Source organism: Petaurus breviceps, unplaced genomic scaffold (genome assembly GCF_028583685.1).
Source record: "Petaurus breviceps papuanus isolate PSGF00001 unplaced genomic scaffold, PetGlider_PUasm1.0 90769, whole genome shotgun sequence".
Lineage (NCBI taxonomy): Eukaryota > Metazoa > Chordata > Mammalia > Diprotodontia > Petauridae > Petaurus > Petaurus breviceps.
Genome location: NW_027187341.1, coordinates 17,080,527 through 17,105,186, shown reverse-complemented (window position 1 = coordinate 17,105,186; position 24,660 = coordinate 17,080,527). Strand labels below are relative to the sequence as shown.

Sequence of the window (24,660 nt, the reverse complement as noted above, 5' to 3'; positions counted from 1 at the left end):
AGGAACCATGAGAAAGAAAAACAAAACAAAACAAAAGAGAGCAAAGCCTTCGATCAGCATTCAGACTCCATATTTCTTTCTCTGGATGTGGATGGCATTATCCCATCATGAGTCTTTTGGAGTTGTTTTAGGTTCTTGCATACTGAAAAGAGCCAAGTCTATCAACGTTGGTCATCACATAATGTGGCTGTTACTGTGTACAGTGTTCTCCTGGTTCTGCTCACTTCACTCAGCATCAGTTCATAATAATTAAATTTTTTTTTTTTGCCTTTTAGAGGGCAATTGGGGTTAAGTAACTTGCCCAAGGTTACACAGTTATAATTAAATTTCTTTAGAAATTTCTCTTGAGGAATTCATATACCCTTAAGAATTCCCAATGCTCTGGTTCATTCCTCCCATGTCAGAATGATATTGAAATGATATTGATTCTGTTCTTGGTGAAATACCAATAAACTAAAGAATAGGCACTATGTAAGTAAGGGTTGAAGGGAATGGTAGGGTCCATTCTTTCATGAATGGGAAGAAAGAAAATCTATTATAGTGCATGATACAGAGTCCAAATGTATACAACCCCAGGGGCCATGTAACAGTAAGAGGAATGACAACCTATTACTTTCTTGATGGGTCTATATCATACATAATTATTGGCAGGTTAAGGAGAGATTAGAGTTTATACTTAATAGGATAACATGGCTTCCCTCTTTTCCTTGGATACCTTATGTGTACTTGAAAATCAATATGCTAAAAATAAGATGAAATGTATTGTATGGTGTAATGGAAAAGGGAGTCTTAGGTGTCAGAAAACTTGTACTCTGGTCTTTTGCTTATTAGCAGGGTGGTCAACTTTACCTCTCTAAACTTTGGCTTCCTCAAATATAAAACAAAGATCATAAGACTTCTGTGCTATCTACAGGGTTATTGTGAGGAAAGCACTTTGTAAATCTTAAAATAATAGATAAAAATAACTTGTTATATTATGTGGTGTGGTAGAAAGAATACTCTCTTTGGAATCAGAGGACCTGGGCTCAAATCCCTCCTCCAACACTTACTGACTTTGGGCAAAGTCACTTAGCCTGTTGACCTCAGTTTCCTCACCTATAAAAAGAAAGGTTGACTTCAGTGACCCCTAGAGGTCTCTGCCAGCTGTAGGTATGTGATCCTAGGGTATAAAATGTGCATATGATGACTGGGATCCTGAGCTTCAGTTGACCATCTGGTTATATGATAGATATTTATTTCATGCTTTCTGCCTTGCAAAGACTTCTAATGCACCAGGTGACTTAAGAATTTAAAGACATAATCTTTCTTCCTCCCTTTCAGAACCTCTGTTATCTTAGTACCCCATATATAGGGAAAACAGGTAAACCGAAAGTTAGAAGATGCTAGATCTCTGTGCTCTCATGCGTTGCTAAATACTTTTGGATTTGCAAAGTAAGGAGAATTGGGAGGCTTCATTTATATCCTATTCCACAGTCCCATTACAGAGAAGCCTTTTCCTACCCCCAAAACCCTAAGTATAGCTTCTGCTCTGAATGAGGGTTCATTGTAACCTAATTTGCCATCTGTACATTTCAGACATTAAATCTTTAGTTTTACTTTCTTAGGGATCATCATGAATTTTTACATTTTGAAGAAAAACCTGAATAACCCTCTGTATTTAGTTCCCTATGAGAAGAAGGAAGGGCATTTGGTTAGCTTTTGAAGATTATTTATAAAAACAAGGCTTTTTATGGAATTTGGAGGCCTTGGTGATTCCTAAGATGATGGTTATCACAACGATTAGGTTCATGTCATTTAACCAATCTAGGCCAGAGTGTGATTGTCTATAAAAAGAGGATGTTGTTTCAGAGGCTTTCTAAGGACCTAGCCCTAATATTCTGTAGATCTATGAACCTGATAACAATTGATTTTTATATTCTCTTTTGGCCTCCAGCCATCATCCTTACACTGTTTTAGCTGCAGGAGCCTATTTCCACTGCATCTTAGAACATGTCATAGGTGCTTACTTTAATCAGGAGAACATTGTACACAGTAACAGCAACACTGTGCGATGATTAACCATGATTGACTTAGCTCTTCTCAGCAATGCAGTGATCCAAGACAATTTTAAAAGATTCATGGTGGAAAATGCTATCCACATCCAGAGGAAAGAACTGGTGGAGTCTGAATGTAGATTGAAGCATACTATTTTCACTTTTTGGGTAGTTTTTTCCCTTTTGTTCTGTTCCTTCTTTCAAAACATGACTAATATGGAAATATGCTTTACATGATTGCATATATATAACCCGTATCAAATTACTTTGGGAGGAGAGAGGAGAGGGAGGGAGGAAAAAAATTTAGTATTCAAAATTTTATAAAGAGTGAATGTTAAAAATTGTCTTTATATGTATTTGGAAAAAATAAAATACTATTTAAAAGGACAAAAATGAATAGGTCATAGATGCTTACTTTAGATGAATAGATTGCCATTGGGTTCTCTGATGATGTCAGTAAGGAAACATTAAGCTCCTCTGGGATGTCTGTGACTGTAGGAATTTTATACTCATCGGGGCCTTGAGAATGCAATACTCCTTCAGGAGAATATTTCAGTTCTTCTATTGTATAAAGTCCCAAGCCCTGAACGAATGAGCCTTCAATCTGCAAAAGGGCAATTTCAAGTTTTTTGAAGTAATATTTTGAAAGCACAGTCATAGCAACAATCACTTTTAAGATAACTTACAGATCTAAATACTTTGGTACTTACCTGTCCAATATCTATGGCGGGATTTATGCTGCAACTCGCATCCATGACTATGTCAGTTCTTATGTTCTAGAAAAAAGATAAAAAAACTACTATCTAAAAAATATTTCATTGTAGAAGATTCTTTTCTTTGAAAGGATCCCCCTTCTTCTCAGAGTCAGGTCCTAAGGACATTCCATTTACTATTTTCTTGTTTTTGTGTCCCCAGCACTTAGCATAGTATCTGGCACATAATAATGCTTAATAAGTAGATGAAAAGAACTGAAAAACCCCACTCTGACAGAAGTTAAACCTAAAGTCAAAGCCAATTTTGGATTTGTTGCTCTAGCCTCCTATAGGGAGACGTAGGATATTCTCAGAGTGAGCTTTAAGAGCTGGGACTTATTGATAATGCACTTAGGTTTGCATCATTATTAGATCATAAGCTTCCTAGAAGATTCTAAGGTCCATAAAGGGAGGGACCATACCTTATTTGCCTCCATATCTCCTTCAGTTGTTATCACAGTGCTTTGTACAGAACAAATATTTAATATAATTTTCTTGAATTGAATTAATAGGTCAGAAAAATAAGCAATAACAACAATAATTTAAAGCAGAAAAATGATAGTATAATTCTTTTGGTAAACTTAATTTGAAAGTAATTTTTGTCAATTTAATATGTCCAGTTACAAGAATGTGGAAGCTGACAAAAGTGCATGACCAAATGCCTGGGAATAGAGTAAATTACTGAAGTTGTTTGGGAAAAAAATCTTATGAGAGACTGTGTAGGTTCATGAGAATTCTGGAAATCACCAAAGTTGGCCAAGGATGTCAGAACGTCAGCTCCCAGAGAGCAGAGATTGTTCCATTTTTCTTGTCTTTCTGTCACCACTGACTAGCATCATCACCAGCCTGGCACCCTACATAGTAGGTGCTTAATAAATGACTATTGTTGGATTGATCCAAGATTGTAGTCACAAAGCAATAATCAAAAGTCCAGCGGATTGCTGATCTTTTCAGCTACCACATGTACGTGCCTGCCCGTCCTAGACAGCTCCTATCCATGTCCTCCTTTTAGTCTGCGACAGAGGGATCCTATTAGTGTGTTTGCCTTCTCTCAAAATGTGGATTCCAGTGGAGAATATAAACTATCAGTTGTCCCTTACTTTCCCAGTTAGACACTTCTGTGATGACATCTTGTATGCCGATACTCTTGTATAATTCCTTAATTTTTAGTGTTTTGCAGTCTGCCTACACTCTCTTCCTATATCAAAATATCAGGGTGATGTATAATGTAGGCCTAATTATCCTGGCATAACAATAGGAAACTAGACAATATTATTTATAAAATGACCATGTATTTGTGCCTCTGAACATTTTAGCAAAGCAGCCACATCTTAGAGATTGATCTTGCAGGAGATCTCAAAGAGTCATTCTACTGAAACTAAGACCAAACCTAAGGGTACAGATTGACCTCCTTCATCAGGGGCTGGTCACCTCGAAAACCTAGTAACTATGAATAGACATATAAATAAGTTATGATTACTGACACTGTCACCAATTTAAATCAATTCAATTAACATTAAATGCCTAGTATATGTGAAAATACAAAGTGAGAAAACAACACAGTCTCAGGCCTCAAAGAGTTTGCAGTTTAATAGAGGGAATAAGATTCATAACTAAACATGATACAAGGTAGAATGTGACAAGTGATGTAAGTAAGAGGTGGAGACAAAGGACTATGGGAGGTCTGAGGGAAAAGAAATAATCTTCAGCTAGGGGGGTCAGGAAAGGCTGAAACTGAAATTGTCAGATGAATTTGTATAAGCAGACCAACTTTTTGGAGCAAAGAATAGCAAATTTGAAGCAGCAGTAAAAATGAGATAGGGCATACAATCAAAACAACTCTAACCTGACTTAATTACAATAAGCCATCGATGTTGAAAATATATTAATCCAATGGGTAAAAGAACAGACGTTGACAGATTATTATGATTTTCTAAAAAAAAATTTGAACTGATGTAAACCAATAATCCAGTGAAGAGAATGAAAGAGCTCCTAATTTATCTCAGCCAGCAATATGATCTCTTTGCCAAGGAGAGAGAGAGAGAAAAAGAGAAAGAGATGGCTGCCAAGAATAACACTGGCTAAAAATACGAACTGATTTGTAAAATCTCTTGGAGATATATGATGGAAAATTGTGAGTAGTACTGCCTCATAAAACAGTAGGAAGAAAAGCAAGTTTACAAAAAGCTCCACAAAGCCAGAATATCCCCAAGGCATTTAAGGATAAACTTGGAAGGAAGATGACCAATGTTTGAAAAGTAGAAAAGGTATGTAAAGATTATCTTAAACAAAGTTTTCTACATCAATGAAAGTGGAGCCATCACACAGAGACTCTATTATAGTCCCTGACACGTTGCCAGAGAAGATTGGAATGGCATTAAGGAAAAGGGTAATGATAAGAGCAGGTAGGTGTCCACAGAGGAGGCTCGTGATACTACAGGCAATGAGGGATTGATTCACAAGATATTTGGAAGAGGAAGGGCACCAAATTGTTGGGGGCTGGGGAGGAAAGTACCAACCTCCCCTAAAAGATTGAGAAAATGCCCCAAATTACTAAGCCATATGCCTACTTCCACATTGTTACAAAGTCTTTGAGAAGAATCTGCACGTGCATTGAGATCATCCTTAATCAACGTACAAGGAAGGAGTAGGCAACCTTTCACAAATAAAATTCTGCAGCAGATTACATTTTCTCAATCCTGCAATTGATTTAAAAGTGCCAAGAATATAAGATCCCACTCAGTTTATTGTTTATTGTCTATGAAAAAGTACTTGATTCAGTAGAAAAAATATTGCCTTAAAGGCTCTTCTCCAACAAGGTTATTTCCAATTCAAATAACAAAATCATATACGAGATGTGATAATAAAGATAACCTATGATGAAGTGAGATATAAAATAGCTTGCCAAGTGTGTTGGCTGTTGTCAGGTGTATATGTAGCACAGAGTCCAAATGGAAGAAGGATTCCTAATAGATAATGAGGTCCTCCAAATGTTCTTTACAGATGATCTAATGATTGAACCAATTCCTGGAACATTGCAGATCTTCTTAAATAAGATTAATAATAACTTAAACGAGTTAAGCTTAATTATGTTCCAGGGGAAAACTAAGTGGATGAAGAATGCCTGTTGTAAAGATTATGATATGTTGTTGTTCGCACAAGCCGTACTACTACTCTAATAACTTCTATGTCTTGGACAAGTAACATGGATGGACAATAAACTGAGTCCAGAGCTGAGCAGCAGGAAAGAGGGTTGGATTGCCTTTAGGAAACTTTTTACATGACCCAAAACTTTTCTCTGAAACAAAGGCTTATATTTTTAATGTAGATATTCTTTTGGTGATGTTATATGACTGTAAGTCACAGAATACCACAGTTTCAAAATAATTAAGGTTGTAGTTCACTAAAAGGGCAATGGAGAGATGTATGGTGGGTGTGAGTAGTCTATAACATGTTATACTGTATAAAGGATGTTGTCAGAAAGATTGATGACTGGAAAATGTCCATCACTTGATGAGAGAAAGGAATAGCTAATGTTCCATCATTGAAAAGCATAGAATCTAGATTCTAGAGGAAGGTCTGTAGCACATTGGGTAGACTGTTTTTGGATGATTTATAGGAAAACATAGGCAAGAGATACATAGGATGAAAAGGTGTGGGTGAGTTGCAATCTATACAGTTAGAAGTAGTTCCCTCCATTGATGAAATTAGAGATCCATCAAATACTTAAAAGATGCTTTAACATTCTCAATATTTTTTCTCTTTAAAAAATTTTTTTAAGACACTTTACATTTTTGTATAACTTTCACTTCCAGATATACTATCTCTTCCTCTGATCACACCCCCATGGTTGAACCTTCCTCTCACCTCTCACCTTATAATAAAGAAAAACCGTTAAGCAAAAACAGGGACCACACCTGAGGATGTGAGCAACATTATGCCATCCTAGTCCCTTGCTTCTCTGCCAAGAGGAAGAGCACGATATGTTTCATTTGGACAATTTCTTTTTGAGGGAAGTTAACTGAGAATGACCTTGGAATGAGTTCTAATTTGGTTTTCTGTAATTTTCTATAGCATACTGTAATATGCTATGCAAGAACAAATAAGAGCTTCTGGTGGACCGCCATAAATCCGTGAGCTCGTTAACATGGGTGCTCCCTTTGGCAGTGCAGGTCACACCTCATTCATGCCTGCCCAGTCTGTGTAGCCCTTATTCATACCCTTCTATAAATCTGCCACAATTCTATAATTGCCTTCCATAAATCTGTTCACCCAATGTCCTCGGGGCCTTCCTCTTGTTCTCTGGACACTGCATGGATACCAGTGGAGCCTCTGTGATTTCCATAGCATATTTTATTCCAAAATCTCATCTAGTATTATAGGTCTAAATTTTCTTAGTTTTTATTTGTGAAATCTGAATTTTTTTTTTTGCTAAATACTGATAATCCCCATTAAAGTCCAACTCTGATGCTTCATGGTTGCATGGAGATAAAGCTGGGTTTTTCAAGACTATGTTAGTGGGGTATAACCTCTCGTATTCCTCTAGCAGTAAGGAAAAGCTAATATAGACCTGGTAATAGATCGTTTATCTCTTGTCCAAGGACCAGTCTCCCTAGATTTAGAGAGGCTCATTATTGGTTTGGCCACAGGGTGATGAATGTTTTTAGTTATAGCAACTCTCAGTGTTATGAAAAAATTGTGATCTACGTCAGGGGACTTGTACTGAAGAAATCGCAGTACCCTAAAGTACCTCACTTACAGTTGCCAACAACCAACTTTGTGTGGTAACAGCATTGTTAATGGCCCACAGCTAAACACCATAGTAAAGTTAGAAAACCCCACTGAAATCTTGGCCAGTTAATTTGCTATTTAAAACATTGTTCCTGGGAGAAAATTTCTTATAAATTTTTTTCATGTAATATTTTTTCCTGAGGCATAACTAATTAATATTTGAAGGGGCATGCTTGTTTATATAACTAAAAATATTTGCTGGTAATTTTTTTTTTTACCAAAAATTTCCCACAGGGGTCTTTGGAAAGGATCTTTGTAGAAATATCATTTCAGAATGCTTTCTTAAGATCATTTACTAAGTTACTTACCTATTCTTTAGCACTAGATATATACAATATTTGATGCTCATAGTACCTAACCTTTGGAAAACCCTTTCTCAACTCTTCCCCAGGGTCAAATTTCTTGGCCATTGTTATTTTCATTTAGGTCATTGTAGTCAGATGTGTGCTGGTAAATGTTTAACAACCATCTCTCAAAAAAAAAATGCACACACACACTTTAACAACAACAGAAATCTCTGAGGCTTCCAGTTTGAAATTTTCAATAGGCTATTAGTGAGGGGAGATATCACTTTCTCAAGTGTTTCTTAAGTTTCTCCTTTCTCTAAGAACAGAGTAGCTTTGGGGGAATTTGTTTCCTGGAGTAAAATATGCACACAATTGTTGAATTATTTCCTCCCAGACAGTGAAGACTATAGTATGCACTAAAATTTGAATTTGGGGGCATATGTGGAAATTTGGGGGAGAACTGGACTTTGAGATATTCCTGTGTAACTGAAAGGATATCTTTTCAATAACTCATAAACTATAAATTACCCCAGTAAAAGACAGAAATATTTTAATACAAAGGAAACAAAATTTTATCATTTGTGAAAGTTATAGTAACCTTATGAGCTCCTGTCAGGCAGTCAATTTCAACTTCAGAACAAGCCGCTCCTTCAACGTAGTATGGAAATGGGTCTCCTTCACCTTTCTCCCAGTCCATATTTGCCTTATAGCCTCTGGTGAAAGCAATAAAACCTGCAACATTAGCTTTAGTGTGAGAATAACATGATATTTTAATTTTTATTTTTTTTCAGTCAAAGAAAAACAAAGTTTATTAAAGATCTGCCATATTGGTTAGACTCTTAAGAAGTCTGAGCATTTGTGACGCTTGTATTGAAAAGTGGGCCAGATGGAATCTGAGCTAAACTGAATCTGAACTGGATTGAATCTGAGCTATCATTTTGATTTCTAAGCCTTTTATGATGTATTTTTTTATATAACTTTTATTTATAACTGAGAGCTATAATTCCTCCCTTCCCCCCACCTAGTGAGTCATCCCTGATAATAAAGAGTCAAAAAAGAGAAAAAAGTTCAGTAAAATGAGCACATCAACTGAATCTGACAGTATATACAGTTTTTTTTAATACCCATAGTCCCTTGACCTTTGCAAAGAAGGGAGAGGGGGTGTGCTTTCTCAACTCTTCCCCAGGACCAAGTTTTTGGTCATTAAAATTATACCTCTTTTTTGTTTCCTTATTTGTTATTTACATTTCCATCATTGTCAGAGGTGTGCTGGTAAATGTTTAACAACTATCTCCCCCCCCAAAAAGCACACACACTTTTAAATTTAATCTGCATTATTAACTTTAATAACATTAATTAATCTCATTATTAACACTTTCTTAAATCTAGACAATCAACAGAGCAATAAATCAAGCCCTGATTTGTTACATTGGCTGACTTGTGAAATGTAAATGTTTGCACTGATATAATTTAGCAATTGACTCTTTGTAGCCCTTGTGTATCACTTTCTTTGTGTTTACTTCATTCTGCATAAGTTTATGTCTTATGCTTCTCTGAATTCTTCATAACAATTATTTCTTACCGTGTTTCCCCGATAATAAGACCTATCCCGAAAATAAGCCCTCCCCTTACTGTGTAAGATTCCTCTAAAATAAGCCCTCCCCCGAAAATAAGCCCTATTGAGATTGCTGCTGTAGTGAAGGTGATCCCCTGCACTACACGCTACATTACAGTACCCCCTGTATGCACCGTCCCCCCCCCCCGTGAAACACACGCCACGCTCCCAGCTGCATCCAATCAGAGCTGCAGCAGTGAGCGTGTCATCCTGTTCTTCCCCAGTGATTTGCTTATTGAATAAAGGTACATTTTTTTGTTTACATTCACCTGTTTATTAAAATTGCTGTCAATGTTCATTAAAATAAGCCCTGCCCTGAAAATAAGCCCTCTGGTGTTTTTCTGTCCAAAAAAAATAATAAGACAGTGTCTTATTATCGGGGAAAACACGGTATTATAGTACTATTTTATTTATCTGCTACAACTTGTTTAGATACTTTACTTTAAAGAACATCTACAAAAAAACCCCATCTACTTTGTTTCTAGTTTTTTACTAACAAAAAAAGGTGTTGCTGTGAATATTTTGATGTATATGAGACGTAATTTATGCCATAAGAGCTGATGAGGCGAGAGGCAACGAAGAAAGAAGAAGAGGGAAGGAGGAAGGAAGAAAGATAAAGAAGGAAGAAGAGGAAGAGGAAGAAGAAGAGAAGTGGAAGGAATGAAGGAAGAAAGAGAAAGAGAGGAAAGGAAGGACAGAGGGAGAGAAAGAGGTCTTTGTCCTCTTTGTGAGTTGTGTCTAATAGTGGGATCTCTGAATCAAAGGATAAGGATATTTTCATAACTTTAAAAAATATAATTACAAGTTGCCTTCTGGAATGGTTGGACCAATTTATAGCTTCAGCAACAATTATTAGGATGCCAGTTTTTCTGTAGCTCCTCTGACGCTGGCTCTCCATCTTTTGCCAATTTTCTAGGTGAAACTTCAGAATGATTTTGATTTGCATTTATCTTATTGATGAATGATTTGGAACAATCTTTCATATTTTATCCTCCAAGATATTCTCTGTTCTCTGGATTTTTGTGACACTATACTTTTGGTTCTCCTCCATATTTTATAAATAATTTTGGAAATGGACCGAGAAGTCAAGTAGCATCTCTAGATAGGCACAGTCCTGAGATTTACAAAAAAAGAAGAGAAAACTTCTTTTACCTGAAATATCCTGTAGCTGAAAGGCTGATTCTTTTTTCAAATGCTGCTTCAACCTGCAGAATGGGTATATTTATTCAAGACAAAATTCTGTTGGAGGAGACATAAAAACTTGCAAGGCTCAGTGCCCAGGATGGGAATGACTCTGTGCACTTGGGAATATGGGAGGTTATTGAACCTGGGAGGTCCTGACACTTCACCCTCTAGACCAGACATGAGACTGGTGGGTATGTAACTCTTTCCACTCTTGCTCTGGGACCTGTACAGTTCTGATTGGGTGAGTGCCTCCCATGGACCATGATAGTTAGCTATCCCCAGCCATGCTTCATGCTTCATACCTAGCCACCTTCTTGCATGTCTTTTCCCTGATTTCCCCACCCATTATCAAGTTCTGGAATCATTTTCAAATCAATACTTCCATTGCTCCTGCAAAAGGTGTCAATCTACCCCCTCTGTTGCTACACTCACTAAACCTATGACTTTCTTTTTCTTCCTTCCTTCCTTCCTTCCTTCCTTCCTTCCTTCCTTCCTTCCTTCCTTCCTTCCTTCTTTCCTTCCTTCCTTCCTTCCTTCCTTCCTTCCTTCCTTCCTTCCTTCCTCTCATCCTTAGTATTGGTAAATTTTATTTTTTACTGTTAATTTAATCGTTCACAGAGGTTTGTATCAGAAACATTGAATTTTTATTACATATAGTTTGCTTTTTGGGATATATAATTGGACATATATGTCTGAAAAAAACACAAACAGAAATTTATAACTATGATTTAACCCTCCCTGGCTACTACACATCTCTATGTGTTGTTTCATCATTAGAATATAAACTCTTTGAGGTTAAAGACTCTCACTTTTGTATTTATATCACCAGAGCTTGGTTGGCTCATAGTAAGGGCTTAATGAGCACTTTTTTCATTCATTCATTGAACTGAAATTAGATGTCCAGGTTAGGCTATTCACCCTGATGTTCTAAGCCCACCCAGGTCGTGAGGTAGCTTTTGTTATAAAATGACCATGTTCAACTTCTTGTCCTGTCTAGAAGAGTAGCCCATGTACTATTTGGGGTAAAGCAGGAGAATCCCCTTCTTGCCAGCTAATGACTTTTTTGAAGTTGGGAAAAGGCAGAGAAGTTTTCCTAATGTCTAAAATAATATCTCAAAGTGGATTTTCTCAGAGAAGCAATTTTAGAAGTTGTACTTAGGTTCCAGGCTAGTCCACAGAAGTATGAGGGAGTATACTGGCAGAGACCTCATGAGTTACCTCAGGCATCCTTTGACCCCCCCCTCTGCTTCCTCAAGGATTGGCAATCCTCAATAGATAGATACATGTACATATATGTTATAAATATATAGGTATATGTGTGTTTATATATACCCACAAGTATATGTATAGATACAGAGATATGTGTGTATATCCATTATCTCAGCCATTCTTCCATCCATCCATCCATCCATCCATCCATCCATCCATCCATCCATCCATCCATCCATCCATCTATCTATCTTATTCCTGTTGGGCCTTTGCTAGTAAGAGAGGACACATTGTAAAGTTTTCTTTCAATGCTGACTTACATAATTTCAGAAATCTGAGTTCTGGAGACTGAAAGTAGGGTAGAGTCACATCAGTTAGGCTTGTTACACATGATATAATTCATATGCTGATTATGGGTAGATTTCTAGAAATTTTCTAGAAATTTTTGGGTGAGGAATTCTTGGGAGGAGAATATGTCATGATGAAATTAGATATCACATTATGAATAAGACTAAGATATCAGAGTTATTTTCGCTGACACATATTCAATTTCAATTAAATCTTTTGTCTCCTGCTTTCAAATCTTGGTGGAAATACAGCTTAGTGGATGAAAAAGAGAAACAGAGAGGGAGTGTTTAGTCCAAAGAAGACAAGACTTAGAAGTGACATGATGGCAGTGTTGATGTAGTTGAAGGGTTATTACAAGGAAGAGGGCTTAAAACTTGTCTTTAGCTCCAAGGGAGAGAATTAAAAGCAATAAGTATAAATTGCAGAGAGGCAGTTTGAGACTGCCAAAATCCAACTTTTATTTTAGTTTCAGGAGTCCTTTTTATTAAGGCATGTCAGGTGATGGAGTTTGTAATGGTATATATTTTGCTTGTGTCTTCTTCTGAGCTATGTTCTTTCCTTCCCCAAATGTGTACAGATGAATGCTTTATTCAAGCATACATGCATTTAGGGACAGTCTGTTCAATCCTTCCACTGAGAGCCCAGCTGGGGAAAAAGAATAGGGTATCCAGTGTTTCTGATATTAGAACACTTGTCTTCACCCTTTATTAGGCCCACCTCACTAAGTAAATAGCAATTTGTACCAATCTTCCTGGATTTATTTCTTATTCTCAGAAGTAAACGGGATAGTGCACTTACCCAGTTTTCCCATGTGCCATCAGGATTTTTCTTAATGATGGGCTCAAGGCGTTTCAGGAGAATCTGACAGGCATTCTTGTGGGGTTAAAGTTGGGAAAAAAAATCATTTTGGGAAAAAAACATTAACTCATTTAACTTTGAATGAACAACTAAAGTTAATTCATATTGATTTGGTGGTATAATTAGTTATATTAAGGACTTTTAAAAGTAGGAACATGGATTTAGATGGGACCTTAGAGGTCATTGAGTTCAATTCCCTTATTTTACAGATGAGGAAACTGAGACTCAGAGAATGACTTGTCCAGGATCATACAGCTAGAAAGTTTCTGAGATGAAATTTGGACCCAGGTTTTCCTGATTTCAATTCTAGAGTTCTATCCACTACACCAGACTGTCATTCTTTTCTTTCTTGCTTAATTGGTCTACGAATGTACCTTCACTTATATCCTTGCTTTCAGATTCTACTTTGAGATCCCTCAGGCTTTTGCTGTCTCTTCCTCCATTTTTTTGTGTCTGTCCTTTCTTTTACCTCCTTCTGTTCCACTATCCCTAGCATAATCTACTTCTCATGGATCAAACCTTCCTACATTTAATCACATTTCCCCTGCACTTTTTTTTTGAAGAATATTTGGTTTTTTTGTTTTTTGATTTTTCTTTTTTGGAGGTGGGAGGGCAGGGCAACTGGGGTTTAAGTGACTTGCCCAAGGTTACGCGGCTAGTAAGTGTGAAGTGTCTGAGGTCAGATTTGAACTCTATTCACTGCGCCACCTAGTTGCCCCTCCCCTGAACTTTTTAATAATACTAACTCCCTTACTGTCAATATCTGCCATCCTTCAGATCTAAAACGGTAACGGTGTCTTATTCTTGTTGGCGTTAGTCACTAATACAGGCATTTGCTCTAGACATGAGATGAAGAATGAAGAGTATACTAAGTTTTCTATTGGACTATATGTGGTAGATATTACCAGTTCTAATAAGAATCCCCAAATGGACCCTGATCATTGACTTCTTTCTCTTATTCACTGCAAGCTCTGAACTCCATAGAATGAGTTAGATCTTTGTTCCCGTAATTTCCATGTGCTTTAAGTTAGTTCTCTACTGGGCCCAATCTTGGCCAAAGGAAGATTTTGTTGGTTTTTGGTTCCCTTCAGCTTTCATTCTGAAGAACACCTTAAGGCTCAGAATCTCAGAGTCACTTAATTGAAGTCATCCCTGAGCAGAAATCCTCTCTTTAAAACAACCAATGAGTGATCATCCAGGCTTTGAAGACTTTTAGTAAGGGGGACCATGCTGCCATTTATGTTAGTTGATTCTACTTTTGGATAGCTTTAATTGTTAGGAAGTTTTTTCCTGACATAGGCATGCCATCCCATGGATGGGATGGGCCTGTGCCCTGGCCCCTTCAGGTGGGCCATCTGTGTTCTAGTCTGTTGCTAATGGACAGGTGTGGCCAGAAGCTCCTAATTGGTCCCTTCGTCCCCATGACAGGGAGCTGTGTTAAACACCATTGGTGACTGAGCCAGGAAGAGTAATATACTCAGTAGCTCATGAGAGAAAATGAGCACTTTTGAAAGTGTTACTTCTGATTCTGCTTGCTTTCCCCTGGTCCCTAAAATATCTTTTAGCAGGTGGGCCAGAGTCCCTATGCTTCACCAGAAGGGACCATGAATATTCCATGGTATGGCCCCCACTACATTGAGATCAAGTCTCAAATTTATATCTATTGCTTTAAATTCTGTCCTTTGGGGCTAAGGATAAGTCTTTAGCCTCTTCCTTGTGATTACACTTCAGCTGCATCAACACTTCTATCATGTCACTTCTGCATCTTGTCCTTTTTGGACTAAACACTCTCTATCCCCTTCTCATTTTGATCCATTAAAGCTATGTTTCCACCAAGGCATGGAAGCAGTTTCTCCTAAATAGCAACTCCAGGACTGGTACTTACCACCTTTTACATGCTATTGTAATTGGCAACATATCTAGACTTTAAGCACCCTACACACCCATATTTAGTTAAAGGGAAGCCACAGACAAAGAAAAATGACCCAAGGGAATAATGGTGGTAGGTGTAACCTGCACAGCCTTCCCGTTGACATCAGCACCAATGGATGCAGCAGTAGCAATGGTGTTAGGCACTGTGGCTGTATTTGTTTCACAGAAGTGCATGTATGACATTGGTATCTTTAATTCACGGCTGGCAATCTATCAGGAAAATAAACATTTTCAAGGAGTAAGATTTGTGATGAATAGTCAATGTAAAAAAGAATAATTTTATTAAGTTATTCATCCAATGCTATCACTCTTCAATAAATTGACAAGTATTTATAAGGACATACTATGTGTCAGACACTGTATTAGGTAGGTGGTGGGGATATAAAGAGAAAAGCAAAACAGTCTGTGGCCTCAAGAAAATTAGAAACTATATACACATATAAGTCTATGCAAATTTCTTGTTGTTCAGTTGTTTAGTCAAGTCTGAGTCTTCATGATCCTGTAGAACATCCTGTCAATGGGTTTTTTTTGGCAAAGATATTGAAATGGTTTGCCACTTCCTCCTCTAGTTGATTAAGGCAAACAGAGGTTAAGTATATAAAGTAGATATAAGGTGTTTTTTGGGGGGAAGATATTAGTAATTGGGAGGACCAGGAAAGACTTCCTGCAGATTTATTTAATTTATACATCACTTATAATTATGTTATATATATATTTATATGTGATTTAATTTGTTTAAGCTTAGTCTTGAAGGAAACTGAGGCAGAGGTGAAAGAGCATTATAAGTATAGGGGGAATAGCTAATACAAAGGTATGAAGATGGGAGATGGAAGCAGTCAGAGTGAGAAATAGCCAGTAGATCAATATGGATGATAGACTGTATGGGGAAGAGTAATGAAAAAAGGCTGGAAAGGTAGAAAAAGCCAGGTTGGGAAGACCTTTAAATGCCAGAAGTAGGAGTTTATATTTGGTGCTTGTAAGACACTGGAATTTATCAAGTAAGCGTGTGAAGTTTTAGACATGTACTTTAACAGCTGGATGGATTGGATAGGAGAGAGATTTGAGGCATGGAGATTAGAAGCCTTTTTCAACAGTCCAAGCAAGAGGTATTGAGGGCCTGATCTAACGTAGAAGCTGTGTGAGAGGAGAGAAGTGAAAGTACACTGTGGACATAGGAACTACAAGATTTAGTAGTTTATTGGAGGTATGGGGTAAGAGTGAGGATGACATAGAGTTTGTGAATCTGGGTGACTAGAAGGTTGGCGGTACTCCTGATAGTAATAGGAAAGTAGGTTTGGGGGAAAATGACTGTTGGTTCTGTTTTGGAATGCTGATTTTGACATGTCTTCAGTACATCCATTTTGAAATGTCCAGTAGGCATTTTGTGATGTAGACTGGAGAAAGGCTTGGGATAGATGTATAGAAAAGAGACCCAGGACTGATCATTGGAGTACATCCACTGTTAGTGGTTATGACATGATGAAGATAAGGCAAAAGAAACTAAGAAACAGTGGTCAGATAGGTAGGAGGAGGGTCATGAAAACCTAAAAAAGGAGAGGGGCGTCATCAGCAGAAAAATACAGCTGAAAGGTCGTCAAAGATGAAGATTAAGTTAAGTCCCTTGACTTGGTAACATCTAATTTGATGTTAATAAGTACTAGGGTCTCTTAGAGAGAAGAGAAGTTTTGATGTCACCACCACCTAGTGGTTCCTCCTTTAAAATTTTTTTGTTGTCCAGTTGTTCAGTCGAGTCTGACTCTTCGTGATCCTGTGGACCATACTGTCCATGGGATTTTCTTTGCAAAGATATTGGAGTGGTTTACCACTTCCTTCTCCAGTTGATTAAGGCAAACAGAGGTAAAGTGACTTGCCCAGGGTCACACAGCTAAGAGTCTGAGACTAATTTCAAATTTTAGCTGTGTGCTTCATTTATGTGACATTCTAAGAGTTTCATTACATTATATTGCAACATATATCATCACAATGTACATACATTCATTCTAGGACTGTCCAAGTGGAGGTTTTCAAATTTCTTTGGGGCCCACAGTGAGGAGGGAAAAAGCAGTATCATTCATAATCATAATCATAATCATAATCATAGCACTTTTACATAGTGCCTATCATGTGCCAGGCACTGTACTGTGCTTGACAAATATTATAATTTGGTTCTCACTACAACCCTGAGAGGGAGGTGCTATTATTATCTCCATATTATAGATGAGGTAACTGAGGTAAAGAGAGGTCAAGTGACTTGTCCAGGGTCACCCAGCTAGTAAGTGTCTGAGGTTGGATTTGACCCCAGGTCTTCCTGACTCTAGGCTAGTGCTCATTCCAGTGCTCCACTGAACTGCCTTTCAACAGAGAAAACTTTTGGAAATGTCATGGGGTGTCTTGAAGCAGGGGCAGAAGCATGGCTTTCAATGCCTAAGCCTTTTTTTCATTTCCTTTCCTCACTCCCTACTATATCTAGGCTCCCAGCTTCTCAAAGCTTCCTTTTCTCTTATACTGGCTTCTCCTCATTCTCCTCATCTTCTCCATTGCTCACTATCTCTCTAAAGTTACTCATTCATGATCTGTTGTTCTTCATTTGCAAGCTCAGCCTGTTATCTTTTTTTTCATCCCCTAGAAAGTGCTAATGAAAACTAAGTTACAACTTAAAAAAAAAAAGAAAAAAAATGGAAAACCCAATCATCATTATCTCTCTCTGTAGGTCTCCTTCTCTCTCCCCCCACCTCCCTTCTCATTATGTGTTCTATCAGGGAAGTGCCAGGTCCTTAATTAATTGATACCTGACTGAATCCCAAAGGGAATGTTTGATAAGTATTCTCACTTGGATTAATGCCTTCACCTGCCTTTCATGCTTATTTATACATGAACATAATAACCGCCTATCCAGCCACTGAAGCTACTGTATTTGATATCTGAGAAGCCATTTGCTTCTCATTCAAAATAACATTCAAGAACCCAGTTACTAAAAACAGAAAGTCCTATTTAATCAGAAGTCAACTTACATGAAAGAAAAAAAGATGAAGCTAAAAACTAAAGGCACAAATAACATCACTGTAACTGACATTTATAGCATAAGATTTCTGGTTGTTATTTTTTTTTTTTACCTGCAACATTTTGGTGTGAATACCTTGCCCCAGCTCACTTCCTCCATGAGTTACCAATACAGACCCATCTGTGTATATATGAACCAGTGCAGCTGCCTAGAAAAACAAATATTTCAAAAGCTGGTTGTTTAATCAAAGTAAAGTTAGATATTAAACTCGGAAGAAGTCAAAGTTTTCAACCATAGGCAAGGAGAGGAAGCACATGAGGAGAGGATAGGCAATGGGAAAGATGACTGGATCTAGAATCAGAAGCCCTGGGCTTGTATGTTACCGCTGTCGAGACCCGTGGGACGCTGGGAAAGCCACTTAACATTTCCAAGTCTCAGTGGCATCATCTGTAAATTGAAGGCAGTCTCTAAATCTGTGATCTACTAATAATAAAGAAAAGGGGAAGTTGGAGTTTTGGCATCTCTTAGGCAGATACTGTCCATCTGTATCACTCCATTTTTAGCTTCATTCACACCTTTGGTACTCAAATAATTGTGAATATTGCTAAAAAAATGTTGCATTTTGCCATTTGGTGGGGGAATGGCGGAAGGAGAAGCAAGAAGCATCTGGGTTTTCTTTAAGTCAGGATTTAGAGAGGCAAGAAGGCAGCACTGCCTAGATTCTGACGTGTTGGCACTTGTACAGACTAATAATAGTCTTGATTTGCTGCCAAGAGCCTCCAAGAATGGTGCTTCCCAACCTGAGATTGCAGAGTCAGCATTCCAGTGTGATTGATGAGTCATTGTCATTCCCTGACCTGAAATAGCACAAGTTCCAATCCTAACCTTATTATTCAGAGGTACACAAATTTGGAAGTATGTAAGGACTCTAGAAACTTCCCAAATGGAGACTTAAAATCCTTGTTTATTTTGTGTGGGCTTGTCTAACAGGAAGAAAAGTTGAATCCTGTAATTTGGATAAATTACTAAGATTTTAATTAGAAAGATGGCATGACTCCATGATAGGCATTGGATAGGACAAACGGCCTTCATAATCAGGACATACAACTTCTCATGCCAGTTCAGTCATTGACTTACTCATGTCTCACATGAGGTACTAAAACTTCTTATGCCTCAGCTTCCCATTTTATAAAATAGAAATGCTGACCAGGAGAGTATTGTTGTTCATCTGTCTCTGACTCTTCATGAACTTGTTTGGGGTTTTCTTTGCAAAGATTGTGGAGTGGTTTACTATCTTCTCTTCTAGCTGATTTTACAGATGAGAAACTGAGGCAAGCAGAATTGTAAGTCTGACCTGTTACATATAATAAGACCAATTCTACCCCCTTCCCCATCTGTATAAATCTAGGCTAGATGGTCAGTATGGGCTTATGTGGACAGTGGTAAATCTATACCTTCTCTAGGCAAAGGCAGAGCAGCTTTATATATTTGGAATTGGGGGCAGGGGTAGCCAGGATAAATAGCTAGTCTATTTGTACCTGGTTCAGCTTAACAGTCCTGAGACACAGAAAGTAGCATCCTGGGGAGCATGGTCTGCAATTGCACCTAAATAATTTCCCTACCCATTATAGGAGTTAGAAAAGATCTCAGAGTTCAGTTAATCCAATGTTCTAATTTTACTAGAGAGGAACTGATTTCCATAAATGTTCAGTGGTTTGCCTGAGATCACATAGCAATCAGAAGAGCTAGGATCTGAACCCTGGTCCTCTGAGTCCTTGTGTAGCACCTGTTTTACTTTTTCCACTGCGATGCTGATATCGATTTATTTATTTGCTTGTTTATTTTAGCATGACAACAATGCATCCCGTCCTTTCTCACAGCCTTGTTGTCTTTTTCCTCTCGTTGCCTACATCAATAGTAACTGCCTACCTGATGGTAACTTGTTGCACCAAAACCAACTGAGAATTTCATGGGGACAATGGCGATGCCTTTCTTTTTCCAGTAATTCTTTGAATTAAAATTTTCCACTTTTGCTTTCCTGGTGTGATAGGAAGATTTGTCCAGACACTCATTCCAACATCTGATCAACTTGTCAGGACTGTATGCTTGCTTGTAGATTGTTTTATCAACTCGTTTGTACATATTTTTCTCCCGAATCTGAAATGCGGTGAAACTGGATTAACATATACCATTGAAATAGAAACTGACCACATCAAATCAGTCGATCAACATTTGTTTTTTTTTTTTTTAATTTAAGCAATCGGGGTTAAGTAACTTGCTCAAGGTTACACGGCCAGGTGTTTCTGGGTGGGTGCTAAGTGTCTGAGCCCGGGATTCGATCTCCAGGTCTTCTCAATACTGGAGCCGGTGCTCTTACTCACTGTGCTACCTGGCCGCCCCCAATCAACATTTGTTAAACCAGGTACTGTATTAAGTACTTTGAATTGAAGGAAAAAGGAAAAAGAGAAAAACAGAGACTGGGGCAATTTCCCAACTAGATCTTTAACTTTTTGAAGGCTATGCTATTCCTTATCATGCAACTCCAAATTGTAACTAAAGTGGTATGATTGGGGTTTTGTCCCAGGGTGCTAAATTTAGAAGATGCCAGCGATATTTATGTCTTTTAACAGCACAGAAAAAAGAACCCAGAGCTTAGCATCTCGTTAGCAATCTAGTTGACTAAAATGGGAAGCTACTAGATGGTGGCCTGGGATGAACTTCCTTTCTCTGATCCCATGTTGTGCTTTCTCATCAGTGGCCTCATGAGGCCTTTGTCTTCACACACAGAGTGATATCTTATCTCCCTACTCAACCGAGGGCACTTTTGTGCCAATTGCCCCCTCTCCCCCTGTTACGGTACTTGTCTCAGGTTAAAAAATTCCAGATTATGGCTTGGCTGCCCCCTCTCCCCAAACCTCTATAGTACTTTAATTAAAGTCGAAGTGACTTTGAATACTTGAAGACTGTGTCAGACAAGTGCCAGTCTTGGTTGGTCTTACCAAACTGGGAAGGCTTTAAATGTGGGATTGGTAATGGACTTCAAGTTTCTCATAGACCATTTTTAAGTGTAGAGAGACACTTCTCAGAAGACTGGCCATAAGGTGATGGTTTCTTTTTTCCATTCCATTAAATAAACATTTATTAAGTATGTGCCAGGCACTGTGCTAAGTGCTGGGGATACAGATAAGAAAAAGAAAGACAGTCCTGCCCTCAAGGAGCTTACAGTCCAATGGAGGAAGACAACACACAAAAGGAAGCTGGACCTAGCGTAGGAATATTTTGCTCCATGGAATTGAAATCAGGCAGAGCTGCAGATACAAAATGGAGTGACCTGGAATTCTAAGTTCTGCTCTCTACAAAGGAAGGATATGGAGAGGTTGAGGATTGTCAACAAAGGGAGTGCCCACATTAATGGAAGTCATGGATCTTTTACAGTAATCAAGTAAAAATCCACATCATACTTGGTGAGTGTTTACAAAATGCTCTGGATGAATAAATGAGAGAATGACTATAAGTGTATGTATATAGGATCCAAAAAGTAAATTTCTCTTATCACATTAAAGTAGTGTCACTGGAAGTGGAGAGTAATGAGGAAGGCATGGAGCTGGGAAGAAGGGTTAAAGACTGGGTGACTTCTTTTTTCTCCTTCTATAGCTATGGCATTGAACTTGAAATTATAATATTTATGCCCTGTCAGGTCTAAGGGCCCTTTTTAGTCTCCTTGACAAAGTATGAACTCTTTGATAAAAGAAACTTGCCTTTTGTTCTGGCAATGACAACATACAAATGATGACATTCTCTACTATGAAGTTATTGGAGCAATGTGGACCAAGGACCTAAACTATCCCCTAGGCTTTCCCTTAAAAACAGAAAAGTCCTCCTGAGGGAGAGGGAACAGAGAAATGCAGAGAAGAAAAACAAGCTGTAGAGTATATGTCATTGAAAAGCCTTCAAGATTGAATCTGGGTCCATGTTAGTTCAGAGCTAGTCGTGGGCCACAAATCACATTGATAATGATAACTGACTTTTGGAGAGGTCAGAGGTATGCCTTTCACTGGCATTCGCCAGGAACAGATATGGCCCCTCCTTTTTGTACGGGTCCACATATGCATCCCGAGTCTTACATTTGTTGTCAGTCATTTGTTCTACTGAAGATGAATAGTGATATAGATAATTCTTAATACCAGATAATACATTTTAACAGTTTACATCTAAATATGTCTATGTCATGCTCTGTGAGCTTCTTTTTTTTTTTGAGGGGGGAGGTTAGGATAATTGGGGTTAAGTGACTTGCCCAAGGTGACAGGGCTAGTTTTTTGTGTCAAGTGTCTGAGGCCAGATCCAAACCCAGATCCTCTTGACTCCAGGGCCAGTACTCTATTCACTGTGCCACCTCTGTGAGCTTTTAGCATCTTAAACAGAATACTGAAGTCCCACTAAGATGGGAAGCTCTACCACCATAGGACATCATTTTAGTACCTTGCTTAACTCTTAACTCCTCCCCTTGGGAAATTATAGCATTACATAATTACTCAATGAGGATCATATTTCTCTGCATCCTTCAGTCAATTTTGTGACCTTGAAGGTATGGTGTGCTTTGTAAAAGCCTGTCAGTTATGTCTCTTATGTTCACAAAAAAATACACCCAATTTATATATGTGTGTGTGTGTGTGTATACATAGACATATATATGGCATACATATTTCTCATCAAGATTTCATAGAGATAAAAAGTAGATAAATGGATTGGTAGTTAATTATATCTACCAGATTGCCTTTTTATTAATAATAATAATATAATAATATTTAGCATTTATATGGGACAGCTAAGTGGCACATTGGATAGAATGCCAGGCCTGGAATTAGGAAGACTCCACTTTCTGAGCTCAAATCTAGCCTCATACACTTACCAGCTGTGTGACCCTGGGCAAGTCACTTAACCCTATTTGCCTCCGTTTCCTCATCTGTGAAATGAGCTGGAGAAAGAAATGGCCACTCCAGTATCTTTGCCAAGAAAACCCCAAACGAGGTCATGAAGAGTCTGCCATGACTAAATAAAAAGACTAAACAACAAAGTATTTATATGGCATTCTAAAAGTTTGCAAAGTACTTTGTAAATATTATCATTTGGAGGTATTTGATATTATCTTTGATCTATAGAGAAGCAAATAGAGGCAAACAGATTAGGTGACCTGTTCAGTGTCTGAGGCAGGATTCATATTCAGGTCCCCTGACTTCAAATCTACCACTCCATCAAGTGAAGTACTCTTTTTATTATGCCATGCTTACTTTTTGGAATTTTTTAGCTGAGTTACATTGAACTAATGCCCTTAAGGTATGAAAATACCCCTTACATACACTATTTCATTTAAGTCTCATAATACCCCTGTGAGGTGGGTGCTAGAGATATTTCATCACATTTTACGGAAGAGCAAACTGAGGCACAGTTGTGTTAAATGACCCGCCCATGTCACCCAATAAGTGGTAGAGGGGAGATTTTAGCCCACATCTTCCTGATTCCAAGTGCAATACTCTTTTTATCCTTTTTATGCTTCCTTTTTGGAGTCTTTTCCCTGCAATTTTTCAGTATTTTCTCCTCTTTCAGGTACCTTGAGAATCAATCCATCAATCTTTTCAAAATTACATTGCCTCTAGCACAGATTTATTCTTAATATACTTAGTCTGTTCTGTTCTTTGTCTATAGCACCTTTTCATATTGGGGAATGGGATGATAAGAGTTAAAAAATTGTGATTTCTCTGGTCTTTACTTCACTAAAATAATTTCTAAAAATCATAAAGTACAAATTTTTAAAAAGGTTTTTTTTTTTTTTAACATAAAATAGTCAATGCAGTATTTGGGAATGTAATAATTATAATTCTTAGTCCATGTTGTCAGGCTGTTCCAGAAGGTACTGATAGGACATTTAATGATAAGTAATACAGTTATTCTCAAATGTAAGTGAAAGATTTATTTCTGCCTATAGAAGACTGAAGTCTATTTCTAATTCAAAGAAGAAAAGAAAGAAACATGGAAGCAAAAGGGAGTATTGTAGTCGTCAGACAATTCACACTTTTGAAATCCTGTAAAACCAATATTTTAAGGTAGAGATGTAAAAATGATGAGAGCTCTATATTTACTTGGTTTACAAAGCAAATGGCACCCTTTGGATTTGAGGTTCTAAAAAACTTTCAAATGTTGCAGGATGTTGGAGACTGTTCTCAAAATGTGACCCAGAGATTCTAGGAAACATTTTCTTCTCACGCTACAACAGATTGGTCTTAGTACAATACAGTCTCTCTGATTCCTTGTGCTTATCTCCTGCTGTGCTCAGCATGTATGAGAAATTGGTCTTTGAAAAAAAAAAAAACCTGACCCAAATCAAGAAACGAATTAACGTGTAAAAGATAAAAAACTTGTCTTGATTCAAGAAAATTTTAAACTTTTAGAAGTCTGTGGATGGTGATACAAAAAAAAAAGCAAGAACACTTAATCCCTTAGAAAATGAGACTTGTCAGACCAAATTCCATGTAGCAAAAGTTATATTTGTCTCCCTTACTTTCCTTAAATCCCTTTCTAACACTATCAGTTAATCAACAAACATTTATTAAATACCTACTGAATGACAGGCAACTGAATGAGGCCCTGGGTA

General features: G+C 37.7%; 1 protein-coding gene across 1 annotated transcript in view; it reads right to left on the bottom strand.

Annotated features, from left to right (window-relative positions):
- The window catches only part of LOC138146721 (aldehyde oxidase 2-like), a 133,295-nt gene that overhangs the window by 22,439 nt on the left and 86,196 nt on the right, over positions 1–24,660 (bottom strand). Inside the window, exons 26-33 of the mRNA XM_069068822.1 lie at positions 19,941–20,168; positions 18,124–18,219; positions 15,092–15,220; positions 13,019–13,093; positions 10,631–10,683; positions 8,462–8,576; positions 2,744–2,809; positions 2,449–2,637 (exon numbers count right to left, since the gene is read on the bottom strand). Of these exons, the coding sequence (XP_068924923.1) occupies positions 2,449–2,637; positions 2,744–2,809; positions 8,462–8,576; positions 10,631–10,683; positions 13,019–13,093; positions 15,092–15,220; positions 18,124–18,219; positions 19,941–20,168 (951 nt within the window). The remainder of the gene's footprint in view (positions 1–2,448; positions 2,638–2,743; positions 2,810–8,461; positions 8,577–10,630; positions 10,684–13,018; positions 13,094–15,091; positions 15,221–18,123; positions 18,220–19,940; positions 20,169–24,660) is intronic.